A 16,996-nucleotide genomic window follows, 5' to 3' on the forward strand; every position below is an offset into this window, starting at 1 on the left:
GAGTCAGAAGGAGCTGGATTCGGGTTTCTGTCTAGAATACTAAGTATAAGGTAATAATACCTGGCTAAATGGCAGAGCTGGCACTAATCAGCGCACTAATCCACCGGGGAGGACAAAAGGCCATGTGTGACAATGATTGCAGGACCACTTACAACACAAACAATACACGTGCATTGACGCCGACACACAGCATGGCGACATGTGTGGACACGCTGCCAAAAGTGTCTACACATACCTTGGTGGCTAGATAGGAGAGAGTAATTTGTGTGATTACTGAGTGGTCTCAAATTGTGATTTCCAGCTTTTGCCCCAACTGATTCGGAAAATAGCCCTGATCTTGGTTTGGTTGCTGCAAAACACAACCTTGTTTTAATTCTACCAAAAAAGAAGTTTTCTGATTGTGGCCGACCAATGGATGAACACAAATGTGTTGCTATAAGAACCCGGTACTATGCATGCCACCATGTGCAATCAAGTATCTCTAAACCATTGCTTCTGTTCATTTGCATCCTATTTACCCTATTTGTTTTCCGCCAGGTTTTTAGCTCATCTGGAGCCAAACAAAATGCCGGTGGGGGGTGTCATAGACAAATTAAGTCATTACTGCTAATGCACTGCAGCGATATGGAGAAGATAGAAGCTGCACCGCAACGGAGGCTCCAGCTCAATTTAGAGGAAAAAGCCTCCAATTTTTAATGAATAAAACAAATAACACCCTGTACTGATGGCTTCTTTCTCTTATCTGCAGCTGAGCAGGAGGGCTGGAACGGGGAGAAACCCCAGCATGGTTCTGCAGAGTGAGAGAAAATGAGACTTCTGCTGCGTGACTCACTGCAACCTGCTCTTAAGGATATGTCATGTCAAACACAGAAATGACTAAGCATCAGCTCAGATGTTCTTTAAGGGGCAACACAACTACATTTAGAGGTGGCAAGTGCATACGAAGTCAGTGGAAAAATATCGAAATGAAAATTCAAGTAGCACAACTTGACAGGAAAACTCCTCAGAGGGCTTTAGACTTTATAAACAACATACAGAGAGGGGGAGAAACAGGATAGACCAGTGGAAACTACATAAAAACTGGAGTTTCTGGTGAGTTCTGAGATCAGTCAGAGGCTGACCCTTAAACAAACAAAGTCTGAACAACACTTGGTGCGTTCCTTGCTACTTAGATTACAGCTAATACCAATGGAGTCAGTCAACCGGCTGTTTCGGGAAATTAATCACCAATATCCTGTGGTTAAATTCAAGACAAAGAACAAAATGTAAAATACAAGACACTATAGTTTTATGGGGGTTTTGTGCCAGGATTCCTGGAGTCTCCGCTCTGTGTTGTTGAAGGAAACACTGCTGCTGGTTGCATTTCAATGCCACAGATTTTTAGTTTACCGCTTTTGTGTTAATCTGAGCTCACCAACTGCTGGCTGTAGCTTCATATCTACAAAAACACAAAAGTGGGACTAATCTTTCTCATCTAACTCACACAAGAAAGCATATAAGCACACATCTTTTGCAATTCAATTATTTTTAGCTTGTTTGGTTTTTAAACCAAAAGATGTCCTTTTATCAAAACGTTAGATATGTAAAACTAGCTACTTTTGAGGCAAAGGAAAATGTGCTCAACCCTTTTCATTAGTATTTCTTACACATGAGGACAAACATATAATGCAATCCAATAAATACCAGTCATAATGGCCCAGAAACATCGCTGGGACCAAGTTTCAACAAACACTGAGCCTTATAAGCTGACATTTGAAAAAAAAGTTGTATCTCTGCATTATCATTTTAGCCTGTGGCGTGTCACCGCTGTTTTTTTCGTTCTTAAACATAAACGAATGTGCTGCTCTGTTGTTGTGAAATCACCGCTCCTTGAAAAGACTTCCCGTTAAATCCCTTTGAATCCCATCATGCGGTTATAACAGCAAACGGTCTCCGACACAATAATTCAGTGCTGCAGCGCACTGTCATGTCTTCACTCTGGATTACTGTGTCAGTGTTATACAACTAGCAGAGCCAGAGCGAGAGACTACACTGAGTGCTTTGCGGTGGCGAAAGAAAACGTCTTTACTGCTCCAAGACAAAGACAGGACGAGCAAAAAAAAAACAACTGCTCCAATCTTCTAATTGTAATTTACATTTGAAACAGCAAAATGTACTTAAAATTTAAGCTCCACTCTCAAGACAGAGGCAGAGGGCAAAGACTGAGGAGGAGAGGGACAGCGAAATGAGAGGCCAAGGTAGAGATGAAGATAGCAAGTCAGAGACAGTGACAGAGATAGAGATAGAAGCTATTACTGTTTTTTTAATGCTCTTTCCCCTGTATTTCTTCCTTTCACAGTGCTGTGGAACTTTGCTATGAGATGGCAATTGCCGCAGTGATTGTCCTCCATGGGAGAGCAGAAAAATCCAATTTCATCGATATACAAGGCGAAAAGAAAGATGGGGGGGGGGGGAAGAAAAATCTCTTGTGAAAAAAATGAAATTGAGGCGTGAAGCAAAAAAAAACACCACTCAAAAAAAAAGAGAGATATAGAGAGACAGATGTGACGGTGGTGGAGAAGGGGGCTGGAAAGAGACATGGCAAAAAAAAAAAAAGGTGGGGGGAGAAACATGGGCGAGTTGATTGTTAAATATGAGATTGTTTTACAGCAGGGCAGGTATTGAGTGAAAATGTAATAAATATATAGATATTGTTTTCAGGGGCTATTTGGTAGCTGTGGCCCCAATGAGCAGCAGCAACAGAGGCAGCAGGCTGAGCTGCCTGGGAGCCTGGTGATGGCCTGTCACTGGAAGCCTCTCTGATGAATGGCCATGTTGGATTGGAACAGACGTGTAATATATATCAGACTTATATTCTCTCTCTCTCCCTCTCTCTTCTGGTGCCTCTTTCTGCCGGTGTGTGAAGATGCTGGGGTATTCCTGAGGTAAAGGGAGGACCGGAGGGCAAATGGAGGGAAGGGTGAAGAACGTGATGGGAGATAATATTAAGCTAGCGGTACACTCCGAGCAAAATCTAATTTACCGTGATCTCACTGGCAGAATGGAGGGTTTTGCAACCAAAACGCATCGGGCGCTGATACAGCACACTGTGTTTCTTTTCACACGCCATCACTCTCATGAATATTTAAATCAGCCATGTGATGTCTCAAAACAAATCCTGTGCACTAACCGTGCAATATCACATCATCTCATTGTGCTTGAATATCATCGTGCAATAGCAGGTGCACAGCAGGGCTGCCTGCTCATTATTGTTTAAACTGAGTGTTGTGATGTGTCCAATTATAGTTTTTTGTTTAGTTTATGTCTGAAAATAGGGGAAAATGGTCATTATGATGTCCCACTAGTCAAGGTATTCTTCAAATGCCCATTTCTGTTAAAACAAGGACGTTTAGGGCCAAAACTGGCCGACCAAAGGAAACACTGAGCCAATAGTGACTGACCGAAAGGCATTTTTCTGCCAATACCAGCCAATCCAAGGAAAGTTTGACCCAAGACTGACCGAAACTGGCAAAAACCTCCTTGGCAGAGGTAAAAATCTTTTGCCTGCTATAAAACTACCTACTCAAAAAGAAGACTTTTTCAGAAGGTACAGTACAATTGCCTTACTAACTGATGGCAGGGATGTCATGAGCCAGGAGTTCATAAATGTTCAAGCACAAAATTGACGTGACACAATAGATGAACATCGGCCACTGCCAACTGAGAGTGTCCTCTTATTTTGCAGATAGGCCGATAGCTTTAATAAAGACGGCTATCAGCCAATTTTGCCGTGCATTCCACCGAAAGAATTTGCATTGATTAAATGGGAAAAAAGCAGCTAATTCTTATACTTGTGCTTGAGTCTAAGTAAAGTGTGTATTCTGGCAATATACTCTCTCCTTCAGCGAGTTCTGCACAGCCATGCACTCGTGCACTGCTTAACGGTACATGAGACAAACCCTTAATAAACGATACAGTAAAAATTGTAGCTGAATATGGTTTATTTGCTCATTTATTTTTGTGTCTTCCTGTAAATTTGCTTTCTTTTCAGTCAATTTGTATTGAGTACACAAGAGTAGAACATGCCAGTAATGATTTTGTTTGGTATACTGCGGGGCTTACGTCGGTTGAAGAGAGGCTAGTCTGAGTGCCAATCGGGGCGCAGCGGCCACAGCGAGAAAAAGGAGTGTTATTAACACAGTCCAAACAAACTGCACCCCCTATGGAGTCCCAAGCCGCTCGCTGCACAGTAAGACAACATGTAATATGCCCCGCCAATGATCCTCGGCTGCACACGGGATCACACACCATTCACACGAAACGCACACATGGTTGCCACTTCTGTTGTGTTTTGTCTCCGCGGGCCATTAATCCTGATAGAATTTGCAAATCAAAATGGTGGGGGTTTGTGAGCACATTTTGAGGGCGAAGTGTTTATGAAATGTAATTAATTTATCATTTAATTCCTGTGCATAAATCAATAAATAAACCAGCGTGCATGCTGTTCACTTTCTTCCCTTTCTACGTCTTGCATTCCCCGATTCCCACTCGTTTTCTCTTACTATTCAGCGACGTGGTGCTCTTTAAACCTTTTCTTTACCGTGCTCTCTTGTTCTTCATCACTCAGTGACATTTTATCTTTTTACCACTCCTCTCTTTCTTTTACCTTCATCTTTTTCTTGTTCTCATCCACTATCACTCACTCACAAATGTCACTTGATAATAATTTCTTGTGATAGCTTTGTAAGCAGAATCTCAGACCGCCCTGTCTGTATTCTACCTTGTCCTTTTCTGTCTAGTTTCTCTTGTCTCCTTCAGCTTCTGTCTTTCATATAGTATCTCTGTCCATGTTGCCCGTCCATCCCTGTATCTCTCTCAATCTTCTGTCTCTCTCTGAGGTGTGCAGGTGATTTGTTGACACTTTCATCTAAGGAATATTGACCAGAGGCCAACATGGCTGATGGATGGCCAGTGCCTGAAGTCGATAATGCCTGTTGTTAGTTGGGACCTGCCTCTTCTACCATCACCTGCACACAGTTTCTCCTATACAGGGATACGCAGGTAAGCTTCAGCTCAAAAGATGTCATAATGCCACATGAGCCAAAAATTGAAAGAGAGAAGCTCAACTATACAACTGGATCTGTGAGGTTCAAGTGCAACAAGAGAACATTCACATTTCACATTGTTTCAACACCTTTGCCACGTCATTAACCAACCAAAGAAATTCTTTGCAAATGACCAATCGATACATTCACACCTTCCCTTGATGTCAGCAAACAGCGTTCTCTCCACTAACCAAGCAAAACTGTACAGACCAATGCACTTCTACTCAATAATCTCTGGCTTGGCTCAGTGAAGGGAGGACAATTGATATCTTTATTGACCCAGTGAGAGAATTGTCTTGTATCTAATGGCAACAAACAAAACCACACAAAAAATATTTGGGGCTGACCCCAACACTTTGAAGCTTCTACAACTGCAAGAAAGTTTGACAGCCTCTGGTTAAAGCTTTGAATATTCAAGGTTAATTTTTAGCTACAAAGTAGCAATTGATAGGGACGGCCCCAAGAATATTGGGAAAGCAAGGTAAGCCACAATCTTTTCAACAAGAAATCATATTTGAGCCAAAGGCAAAATTATTTGACATTGAGGTCCGTCTAAGGACGATGTGCCCAGTTAGTATGTGATATTTTGCCATCTTCCCATGTGAACTTATAAGAATTTCCATGAGTTCTATGAGTTCTTATTCGTCTAAGGATAAGTGTGCCTGCCTCTTTCAAAGAATTTGGCTTCACACGGTATGAAACTTACATTTTGCTTGCACTGTAGAGGGTATTTGACTTTTTGCACTCTCTAAATGGGAGAAAACTCCTTCCCAGTAGGACAGCATCATTTTAAGCACATTAAATAGGACACCATATCCTTCCTAAGAAACATTTATGATTTGAGAGCAGCATGAAGGCGTTCTTTTTAACACTTTAACAGGGCATTTGACCCTGCTTCCCTGCCTTGCAGGCATCTCTCACTGGGACCAGCATGGAGCTGCCAATTGAAGTGGTCTAAGCACGGCAGCTGACCCTTGTCCCCCTCCATAGGACGCAAGGAGCATCGGGGTAGTGTCATTTTCAGGGACAGGAGGACACACACAGGGATGAATGAGATGTAACCTTTTATCCTTCAGGCGGAGGAACTGACGGTGAATCTAAGACGGAGAGCAAAAGAGCAGCAGACAGAAAATTACGCAGAGGCGGAGAACAAAAAAGAAGAAGCGATGCACACCACACTGGGGAAAGCATGCAGAGTTTAAGTTGAAGGATGATAACAAAAACAGTGGGACAGAGAGATGAAGAAAAAGAAAAAATGTGACTGTACTTTAACAGAGCCCAGTGGTGACCGAGCCCACTGCGTACGCCGGCTGAATTGTGTGAAGAATCTGTGTGCATTTGTTTCTGTGTGCACTGGTTTGTGTATAAATTATACATTAAAAGAGATATGTTATGAAAACTTTCCCCCAGGCAAAAACCAGAGCCGCAGAGCGTGATGTATGTTCTTGAAAATAGCAATGATGTCACCTTGCTCCGTAACTGTATAATGCGGTATTTAGCTTCTACTTTGTCCTCTGGTGTATAATGGATAGTTATCTTTTGCTTCACCTTTGGATACTGCACCATGGGATATTCTTTGTGGTTGTGCTTTGGTTTGCTTTTTCTGTTATTCACCTTTTTATATCATTCTTGCAGTTGTGTGTAGAGCAAAACAGTCTTCTCAAAATTGTTTTGTTTGGTTACAATAAAAACTAGAGTGACACTCAGTAGAATGCATACCACTGCCAAGGCCCAACAGTCCCCTTTAGCCCTATCAAATTAATCTCACTCATAGATACAGCCACCTAAATACGCCCAATAAATTCTCATCAAGCTCCATGCATTACTCCCTGAGAAATGAACACAAATGCTGTCCCTTTATCTGTATCTGCACCAAAAGTTAATGGGGTCTACTCTGTGTCGAGATCCATCCTCTATTCAAGTTTCATAGAAAATAGTTCAATGGTTTTTATGTAATTCTGCTGACAAACGAACAAACAACAGAAACAGGTGAATAATATCCTTCCTTGGCAGAGGTAATAAACAATAATCATAACCTGATTCAGATGTCATCACTTCATTTCTGAAAAAAAAACAAAAACTGGAAGGGATAGTTTTGTAAGTTGTGTTACACATTAATGTGACCCCTTTCCATTAAAAAAGACATTTTTTAGGTTTGTGTATGGTGCAAATGGTTCGTTACCCTCTCCTCCAGTCGGGCCACCTGCTCTCTGTAGAAAGCATCCTGCTTCTTTAGGTCCGCCTCTCTGGCCTCAAGCTGCTTGGCCTAAAAACACACATCACACACATACCCATGCACACAGAGAAGAGAAGAAAAACACATTACTTATGTGCTCAGTGGCACATTGCCAATTTTAACAAACAGATCACAAAATACACATGAGAGGCGACTATGATGAGAGCTCAGACAAGTGTGTATAAAGAGTAGACAGTTTGTAAAACAGGCCTTCAGTTTATTGGCATATGTACACCAGCCTGAATTATTTTTCAAGTGTATTGTTTCATGATGTGTGCTCTGTGCCTGTCAGCATGTAAATGCACCCAGAGAGAGGAATATGTGCAATATTTTTTTATCAACGTGTAGAAAAAAACACATGTGCATCCACACGTATGAGACCGATGATGTCTTGATGTGTTCTGTATGTGCCTCTTTGTCCTCTTCTGTTCAGTCTTCAGCCAAAACCACTATCAGGCAATGAGGATAACATCAGCTCTGAGTGCGAAGGAGTACCATGGTCTGGCATATATATTTACCCAGCCTACCAATCTCCACTGTCCTCCCCTCTACTGTGACCTTCACTAAACGTATGGCTGACTCTGGGTGATATACAGAACAGATAAGCACCTGGATGTATCAGGTCCAAGAGAGGAAAAGGCGGACCTTCACACTGGGGTCGAGGGGCCATGACTCAAATATAAATGCAAATTGAATTTATATTAATCGTGAGAGAAGTTTAAATGTCTTTGCAGACAGGACAACTCAGATCTGTGAGGAATAACTTTGCATCATTCACTTGTCATAACCTATGGGAAAATTGATGGCTGCAGAAGATAGCAATAATAAAACAAGGTTTATAGACTGGTGGATCTGAGACTTAGATCCAGCATCCATTACTTCTTATAGATAAAAACATATCGTGGTGTTCTGAAAAAAGTCCATAAATGTGGTGGAAAACCTTTAAATAAGAGATACCACTGTTTTATTGAAAGCTAAATTTAGCTTTTTGTACTGCTGCTCCCTTTTGTTAATAAGTCTTCAGAAACAACCTGAAATCACCATCTCATCTGTAATTCTAACAAAGCATATGAAGCAAGAGAGCTGCAAAAAAGGGATCATCAAAACTTGGAGCAGCTCAAATACCTGTCGGATAGAAAAATGTACCATCACAAAGAGGCTGAAATGGAAAAAGAAATCCTTGAATCTCTCAAGCAGAAACAGTAGGAGAGAATTGCAGAGTCTCGGAGAAGGTAAAGACGTCTAGACTTACCTTCCGTCCCATCTCCTGAATAAGGAGGGCATTGAAAGAAAAAGACAGAGAAAAAAGGAAAAGAATGTAAAGAGGCCCTGATTTATCCATGAACTTCTTCAAAGTGACATTTGGGAAGGTTTAGTATTCAGAGGCTTGGGGTGACTGGCTACCATACTGTTCTGCTTGAACACTCACACTTCATCCCCTCACTCTCCTTGTTCACTGACATACACACACACACACACACACACACACACACACATAACTGTGTACACACACACACATAACTGTGTACACACACACACACACACACACACACACACACACATATGGTATTAAGGGGTGCAATGGATGGAGTTATGATGAACCTTCGCCCCTTTGCCTTCAGCTTGTTCTACTGTGGTTGTAGAACGAGCTGAAGAAAAAAAACAAGACATTCCAACAGTGACAGACAGAAAGACTCCCTTGGAGTCCCTAAAAAAAGGTAGAGAAACTTCTACAATCAGTCTTTTTTCCCTTTTGACCCTTTTAGGTTGTCTCATTTGGTGAGAAATGAGCCAATATCCAGCAGGGACCTTAGGATGCTAAGCTAACAAGAGGCTAACTAAAAACAAGCTCTGAGTTGTTAGCCCAGCCCCCTGATTTGTAACCCAGGCATCATTCAAGTATCTGTAAATCATCTACATTTTGCGGTTCAGATGTGTGCCGAACCATACTGATTAAAGGATCAGCAATGTTCCGTTCCACCACTATATGGTATATAACCCTATGCCTTTTTGTTTTTAATAACTTTTTTTTTTTCATAAAATCAAAAGACACACACAAAAACACACCCACACTGCAGATCATATGGAACGCAGCCATGCAGAGAAGCCTTGAAGCTTTTGCTACAAGCACTGTAGGATGTTGAAGGAAACACTGAGAGGGTTTGAAGAATCACAGCGTACAGAGGGAAGAAAAAATTGCATTACCCCATCCAATCTCTACTACACTGATAACCATCTGTGTTTGGCTACTCAATGCACTGCAGGCAGAGGGTGCGTGCTCTATGCATTGTGATGAGGAGTGGCGCCAAGTGTCACCGAAGGGGCTGTCTTCACATGAGATGAGTTGGGGGGGGGGGTTTCAAAGTCAAGGGGATGCTCCGAGCTGAGACAGAAAGCTACCAACACAGGCAAACACCTGCACACAGAGTATGCCATCTCCAGATTCAGAAATTAACACATTCCTGACAAAACCCCCATAGGAGCACGACCACAGTCAAGTTGCTGCTGTCCTCAACGAAAACCTAGCATTCACCAGCCTTATTGTTGTGGTCATACAATTGTCTCCTTTTTGCCCCCTTACAAGTCTAAAATGCTACTGTGTAGCCAGTGTTTTACTAAAGCTAAAGGAATGGAATCAAGTTGAAAATAACTAAACCTAAATGATAGTACCTTGTAAGGACACTAGAATTCGCGCTACCATGACCTTGTGTTATCGATTCCAAGCATGCAATCAGGGCTTCTATGATAGATCGACAAAGTTTTTCAAAGACCGGATTACCGAGGTGCCAAAAAACTGTCTCCCCCTTACAGCTCAATTTAAGAGGAAGAGCAGAGGGATGATGGGATGGTGGGGTGGGGGGAGACAGAGGAGAGGACTGGCAGGGGGTTGTGTACCATCACAAGTGTGTCCAAACTCAATGATACGCTGATTGGTAGCGACTGGAGACTTTAGCTTTTCCAGGGAAGGACAAAAGATTTGCGCAGACGCCGAGACGCAAACAACGGCTCAGACACCGATCTAAAATGCACACATCAGCACATACACACATGCACACGGCAGCCGGAGCAGCTGTACCCACAGAGAGCGGGTGGAGAGATAAATGCGTGCTGAAGGCGAGACTAAAGGGGTCATTAAAACAGGAGAGGTTGTGACAGAAATGTGTACCCAGGGATTTTCTTTCTTTTTTTTTTTTGCCCACTTTTGTGCGTACGTCTATGCGTACATGCAGCCGTGCATGTGTTCAATTTCCATGCGAGCAGGTTGGCCTTCCTCTTTGGAGACACACACAGGCCCAAACCCCCGCACACACACACACACACACACACACACACACACACTGTGTCAGTCACAGGATTACTTCCGACCGATTAACCCTATTCAGCAGACTTTAAAGATAATCTAATCATACTAAAGGCCAAACAATGGGACAGACCTCGCCACTGCCCATACACCTTTTGTTCGCCTAATGAAGAGGCGGTCACGGGTGGAGGAGGAGAGCCGAGGGAAGGGTGGGAGGGGGGAGGTAGGAAGAGGAAGAGGAAGAGAAGGGCAGAATTTGACAAGAAAATGGAAAAGAACTTGAGAGAGTAAAGAACAGAGAGATAAGAGACAAAGAGAGAAGAGGACAATAAAAGGCTATTTATCATTGGAGGTGTCAAGAGTGGGGAACTGGCTGTTAGATGGGACCTGGAGTCCGGGCCAAGTGCGTCACAGTGACTTTAGAAAGAAGTTAAAGAGAGGAAATGATCACAAAGTACAAAAAAAAAAAAGTGGAGAACAGTAAAGTGGCTCAAACATGAGCAGAAGGTGACACCTGTAGCTTTTACAAACTTTGAAACCTAGACGATGAAGTGAAACATAACTGTCAATCACGTTCACAATGAGGAACGTGTTTTCTTTTTTAACATTTTTAATGAGCAATTTCAAAACTTTCCAAGTCCAGAGGATGGTCTATTTCATTTTGACTAATTCAGATCCAACCTCATTTAATCTAATTTTCCTGTGCAGCAACCCTCGCCGTGGAAAAAAAAGTAGCATAGCAAAAATACAAACGCTCACAACAACACCCTCCTGCTGGGTGCAGACAGAGTCCACATGCTGCTATTTGCAGCCCTGGCAACCACATTAACATCAGTGGCAAACTTTTACACCCCTCCCTCCCCCTCCCTCCCGTATCCTTCTCCCCCTAGTCTCTTATTAAGTACAGTAGCACAATGGCTGAGGGTGACAGGCGGTTGAGAGTGAGACCGTGGTGGTCAGATTAAACGGATCGTTTAGGCGAGGTGAACGCCTCTGTGAATATCAATTAGCCAGGCGCTGAATAATTAAGGACAGCCATGTTTTTTAATTAGCCGACTGCCGCAGTTTGAGCTGGGAGTGAGGGCGGAGGAGAAGGGGAGGAGGCGAATAGGAAAGGAGGATGGAAGAGGGAATAAAACAGGTGGATTTTGCTGCATCAGGCCTCCCCCCATCCACCTCCCCTTCTCTCTCTGATTTGCTCCCATATTTTGTTTCACACCTGCTTCTTTGTGGAAACCGTTCTCTCTGTTCACTTTCTTTTAGAGCAGTCCAAGTGACTGTAATAAAAATAACTCCTGCCTGCAGCATTCAGCAAGCTCAAGGCAACTGCATGCATGAGTATGTTCTTAAACTGTGTGTGGTACGTATGAGACTCCCGGTTGTAGTCAAGAAAATTTAATGGGTATAGTAGAGTTGGATTATATCGTCATACTTTTCTTCTCTGCTTTTTGAAGAGACACTGTATACCTTCAAGGCAAAATCAAGGTCATTTGAACCATTACCATGCTTGTTCCATCACCTTTACCTCTTAGTTGTTGCTGTAACCATGATGACACAGGTCCCCTTACCTTTACAAAGTGCAGTGAAACCGTTTACAGTGTTCATAGCTACAGTGATCAACCGCTTATATGAATCAAAAAGCTTGTAACAGAATCATTTGCATACAAATGCCGTTTAAATAGTATACCGTTGGTAATCGAGTACTACGCTTTGGATCTTTTCATATGATTTTTCTGAATGTGCTGATGTCCAACATCATATCATTACAAAAGCATACCTTAATATGTCATTCTAGAGAGGAGGTCTTTCGTCTTGTAGAAACCAGCAGACCTATTCTGCTTTCATGCTCAGTGTAAAGACTTAACCCAGTGTGTGAAAGCCCTCGTCTGGAGTTGAGCTGTGAGCTTAAATCATTTAGTTTGAAAACATTTCAGAGGCCTGAGGGGGTATCGACCCGGTGTTTCACAAAAGAAAGTAAAAAATAGAACGAAACATAATTTTGTGTCTAAGAAATACGTCTTTGATGCTCTCCTATCCCATTCATCATCTTGTTACAACTCACATATATATTGCAGGCCCTTTGGGGAGTCCTGACCCTCAGGTTGAGAATCGCTGACTGAAACGAGTGAATCTTCTTATGAGAAAATTCAATTTACGACAGGTTTACAATACTAGTTGCCAACAGCATTAATGTAGACTAGTCACAACACTTGAAGAAAAAAAGATTATATTATGCCTATTAGCAATTCTGTACATATTGCATTTTTCATTTCACACCTCAGTGATGGAGACCTCTGTATTGTAACAATGAGGTGTTACTCACCGTTACACTGTATGCCCACTATGTGCTTATAAATCATGCTAGATGAAAATTCTGCCGTGATCGATAGAGCTCAAATCAAATCTCATCACATTAACTAACAGCACCTCATCCATAACCTTGGTCTCTTTTGTCTTCCCCTGCCACCATCAGCTCAGCCCTGATTCACCCCTGTCACGAGAAGCATCATAATCAATGCTCCCTCACACCATCCGACTGAGTGCTGCAGCACGGCGGGTCAGAGCTGCGCACCAGGGCCCATCTATCACAGACCCTCGCGACAGGGCCCTGTGACAAACTAATACTGAAGCCGCGGGCCTCGGGTGCTCCGACAGGCAGGGAGGGGGTCAAAGGGCAGCACAATGTGACCGTGCTCTGGTGTTAATTGGCACGGCGGAGGTGTAGGTGGCATGTGGGAGGTTAGAGATGGATGGCGGTAAGGGAGGGGAAGTTCATGGGGTAGAGAAGATGAAAGGGAGGGAGAGAGATGGGTCAATGTGTGGATGGAATATGGATGACAAGATAGTTGGAGTGAGGATTGGGTTTTCTGACAGTTGTTGGAAGAACTGTCATATCAAGCTTGGAGATAGGAGAATATTTTAAAAAGGGACACACACACACACTTTTTGCCACCACAAAACGAATACATAAAGCTCCCACACACTCAAAAAACAGTTTTAGACACACATCCTCCTTACAAATCTTGGCACATCCTGTAACCGCTTCTAAAAACCGTTGCAACTCTATCTTTAAAAGCCATCACTGGCAGATCAAATCTAAGTGATGGAGTATAAAATGATATCACCTAACACAGACCTTACTGGCAGTATTACGCATTACCCTTAGTGAATGGTTTCCAATGGAGTTTTACAGCCACTGCCACAAGGACTTATGTTTTATTAGTGACTCTTTGGCTGGTTAATTAGCATCACAGGGTTTTACTGAGGGGCAATAACACTTTAGCTATTAGTCTCCGAGGGAGGTTGTAGGGTTATGGGCGATGTAATCATGTCAGATGTACTGTGGTGTGGTCAGTTAATGGGCTTAACCTTGACAGATAACACAAAAGGACAAACACACTGTCAAAAACGTATTCACACACATACTGGCAGCTGAGAAAAATGTCAGATTTTATTACTCACAATGCTGCAATATGGTTCAGTGTTGAATGTTCTTCACAGTTGATCCACTGAGCCTGAGCTCAGCTTGCATCTAGTGAATGTGCTGCATTCAAAATGAATCTAAATCATTATAGTTCTTGCACAATTATAAACAAGGAGTACTTGAACTTGGCTTTATATATCTGAGAGAAATTCCATCATATATTGAAACTTGAGTTGTTCATTGCTTGCAAATGAGCCTTTAGTTAACTGACCTGGTTATGTCATTCCTATTCTGTGTAGGTTGCTTTACCTGAAACTTAAAGAGTTGTCTCTTCTAGATCAGCACACTGGTATCCCACCGTCTGGAGATGAGACTCAACACTTAACCAGCTTCTTTCAGAATTGCTTACTTCATCTTTAATCCAACTCAACTTGTGCTTACAGGGAATCATTTTCCGTGGACATTATAACCAGAGAGATTTAAACGTGTCGGACTTCAACAAACTTTAGTGATTAAAAAACAAAGGTTATAACCGGGTAACTGGTATCCTGAATTATACTTTTGTTTTGAACAGACAAAATCTGTTCAAAAAGTACATCAGAGAATGATAAATGACAACTTGAGACAAGTTAAAAACCTGCCTGCTTTCTTACCTGACACAGCTGGGCAATCTCGGCATAAAAGGTAGCATGCTGGTCAGTTGGGCGCAGTCGCCCAAATCCCCAATTAACAATCTAACAAGCACTTTGTTTGAAGCATACTGAGTCCTTAAGGTGGAATCAGCATGTACATAGAAAGCAAAACAACCAACAACCCATTTTATGATACGCCTGATTGGTCTTCTTATCATGACAACCCGATGCTTTGCCTTACTCTAATTCTAGCACCAATTCTTATGTGTGATGGGTGGAAATTGAGGATTAGACCACTATAGAAAAAGAAATAAACCAGGTCAGTTAAGTTGGTTTTGACAGCTCATTGCAGACAGCAACAAGATACATTGGAAAAAAGTGTTAGTTTGACTGATTTTGAATTAGTAACATGTGTGTTAGAACGGTGGGCCACAAGGACACCCCAAAATAAACTTGACAGCATGAGCTCTCTGTCACAACATAATACTGGAGCACCTTGGTCCCCTCTTCACAGTGATTTATGTCAGTGGAGCTGGGAATGGTCACAGTAAAGTCAAAAGTAGCAGAATTATCATTAATCCTTCAGAAGAGGTTGGCTGTGTCCAAGAAGCTCTCACTGAAACAATTACCTTTTGACCACTATGCTGTAAGATTTAGCCTAATTTTCCCATACACCCTTGGTTCTTCTTTTACTGATGGGTATGCTTGCTTTTCCTGTAGAAATTCTGAGAGGAATTCAGTGTATATGTCAGTAATGACAGCAGTGCGCAGATGCTGCTTATCAGGTATCTGTTGGCACACGTGACAGTGTAGCCTCAAAACTTTCCAACAAATTAGTCACTTGTAAGTCCATGTTACTTATGTTCATGAGTTCCCAATTGTTGGGAATGAATAAAACTAACTTTTTAAACTTAATTTGAGCTGATGTAAGATCCTGCTTTGCCAATCCCTGAACAAACACACATACTAGGGGTATCCATTACCTAAGACACTCTTGTTGGAAACTTTGGTAACTTGACTTGCTCATGGATCAAACAAATGACTGAAGCATGGAGCATCCTGGTAGAAAGGGACAACAAAGCCACAGGCTGCAGACAGAATAACTCTCCCTTGGGGATCTCTTAGCACAGTGAGTAATGATGCAACGACCTGGTGGGTCAAAGTGCTGACCTGCCCAAGACAGGGACAGAGGGGCCAGGACAGGGACCAGAGGCCAAGAGGTGTAGGTGGTTAGTGTGGGTGTCTCAATGTTTGGTTGCGCTCGGTCTTAAGCACTGGCTGTTTAAGGGCACATTAAAATGAAGTGTCCTTGTGGAGTCTGTAGCTCATTGACTGTGAGCAGGGGTCAACAGAGGGCTTGATCTGAACCAGCTGGCCTTAATGATGCTGAGACAGGGTGTCATCCCACTCACAAATTTACATCTATTTTGCACATCTCCCAAATTTGTATGTTCAAAAGTATACCAGTTTATTTTAGAGGGGGGTGGCGACTATAAAAACTAATCAAAGATAACTATGACAATGCATTTTTATGTTGTGTGCAGGATTGAAAAGCTGGGAATAACCTGGGAAAAGCTTGAAGAGAAAAGATCCTCCAGTGAAAAGGAATGGGACTAGCGAGCTCACAAAGCTTGAAGCCCTGGTAGCAACATGAAAAATCACCTCCCTTTCTGCTCCCAGACACTTCAAGCCCCTCAGCTTTTGTTGGAGACACTACCTCCACCACTCCACTGCCAGCTCCTTCGCTGAGGGACAGCAACAACATCTGCTGGCTCGGAGATTGATTAATTGGCTGATCAGGCGCCCGCGGTGTAAACTGATTGATTGATCATCTTGCGGTGGGAGCTGCCTTTATCTGGAGCCCCGGGGAGCAAAGCTCTGGAGGTCCCCAGTCATCTGTCATGTCCAACACACAGGGGGAAGACGAAAGGAGAGATGAAGAGCTGTGGGTTCATTACCGAGACACGGGGGGCATGTATGGAGGAAGACTCAGCCAAGATGGGAACAGGGGGCATGCCGAGAGAACAATGGGAACATGGGGACAAAAGTGCTGAGGATGAAAGCTCGAGAGAAGATATGCCGGTCCTCGTAGAGAGAGGAAGATAGATAGATAGATACAGACATATATGAAGGTGGAAGGAGAAAGAAGTGGGGCCAAGTGACCAAGGAAAATATTGTCCTTTCTTGACAAGATGGAAAACAAACAGAAGAGTCAGACTGCCTGAACAATTGTCTCATTTAGTTGGCAGGTATTAAAACTAGCCATTGTTATTTGTTGCTTCCAGGATCCGGGGTTGTGTTTGAACATACAATTCCTGA

At 42.7% G+C, this 16,996-nt stretch overlaps 1 protein-coding gene across 6 annotated transcripts in view; it reads right to left on the reverse strand.

Moving 5' to 3' along the window:
• Positions 1-16,996, reverse strand: part of chchd3a (coiled-coil-helix-coiled-coil-helix domain containing 3a) — a 71,874-nt gene that overhangs the window by 21,669 nt on the left and 33,209 nt on the right. For 3 of the 6 annotated variants that reach the window (XM_030440232.1, XM_030440230.1, XM_030440228.1), the window contains 2 exons: positions 8,573-8,587; positions 7,267-7,350 (listed from right to left, as the gene is read on the reverse strand). In XM_030440232.1, the coding sequence (XP_030296092.1) occupies positions 7,267-7,350; positions 8,573-8,587 (99 nt within the window). The remainder of the gene's footprint in view (positions 1-7,266; positions 7,351-8,572; positions 8,588-16,996) is intronic. The other 3 variants (XM_030440233.1, XM_030440231.1, XM_030440229.1) reach the window with 1 other exon arrangement.

Source organism: Sparus aurata, chromosome 14 (assembly GCF_900880675.1).
Source record: "Sparus aurata chromosome 14, fSpaAur1.1, whole genome shotgun sequence".
NCBI classification, from domain to species: domain Eukaryota; kingdom Metazoa; phylum Chordata; class Actinopteri; order Spariformes; family Sparidae; genus Sparus; species Sparus aurata.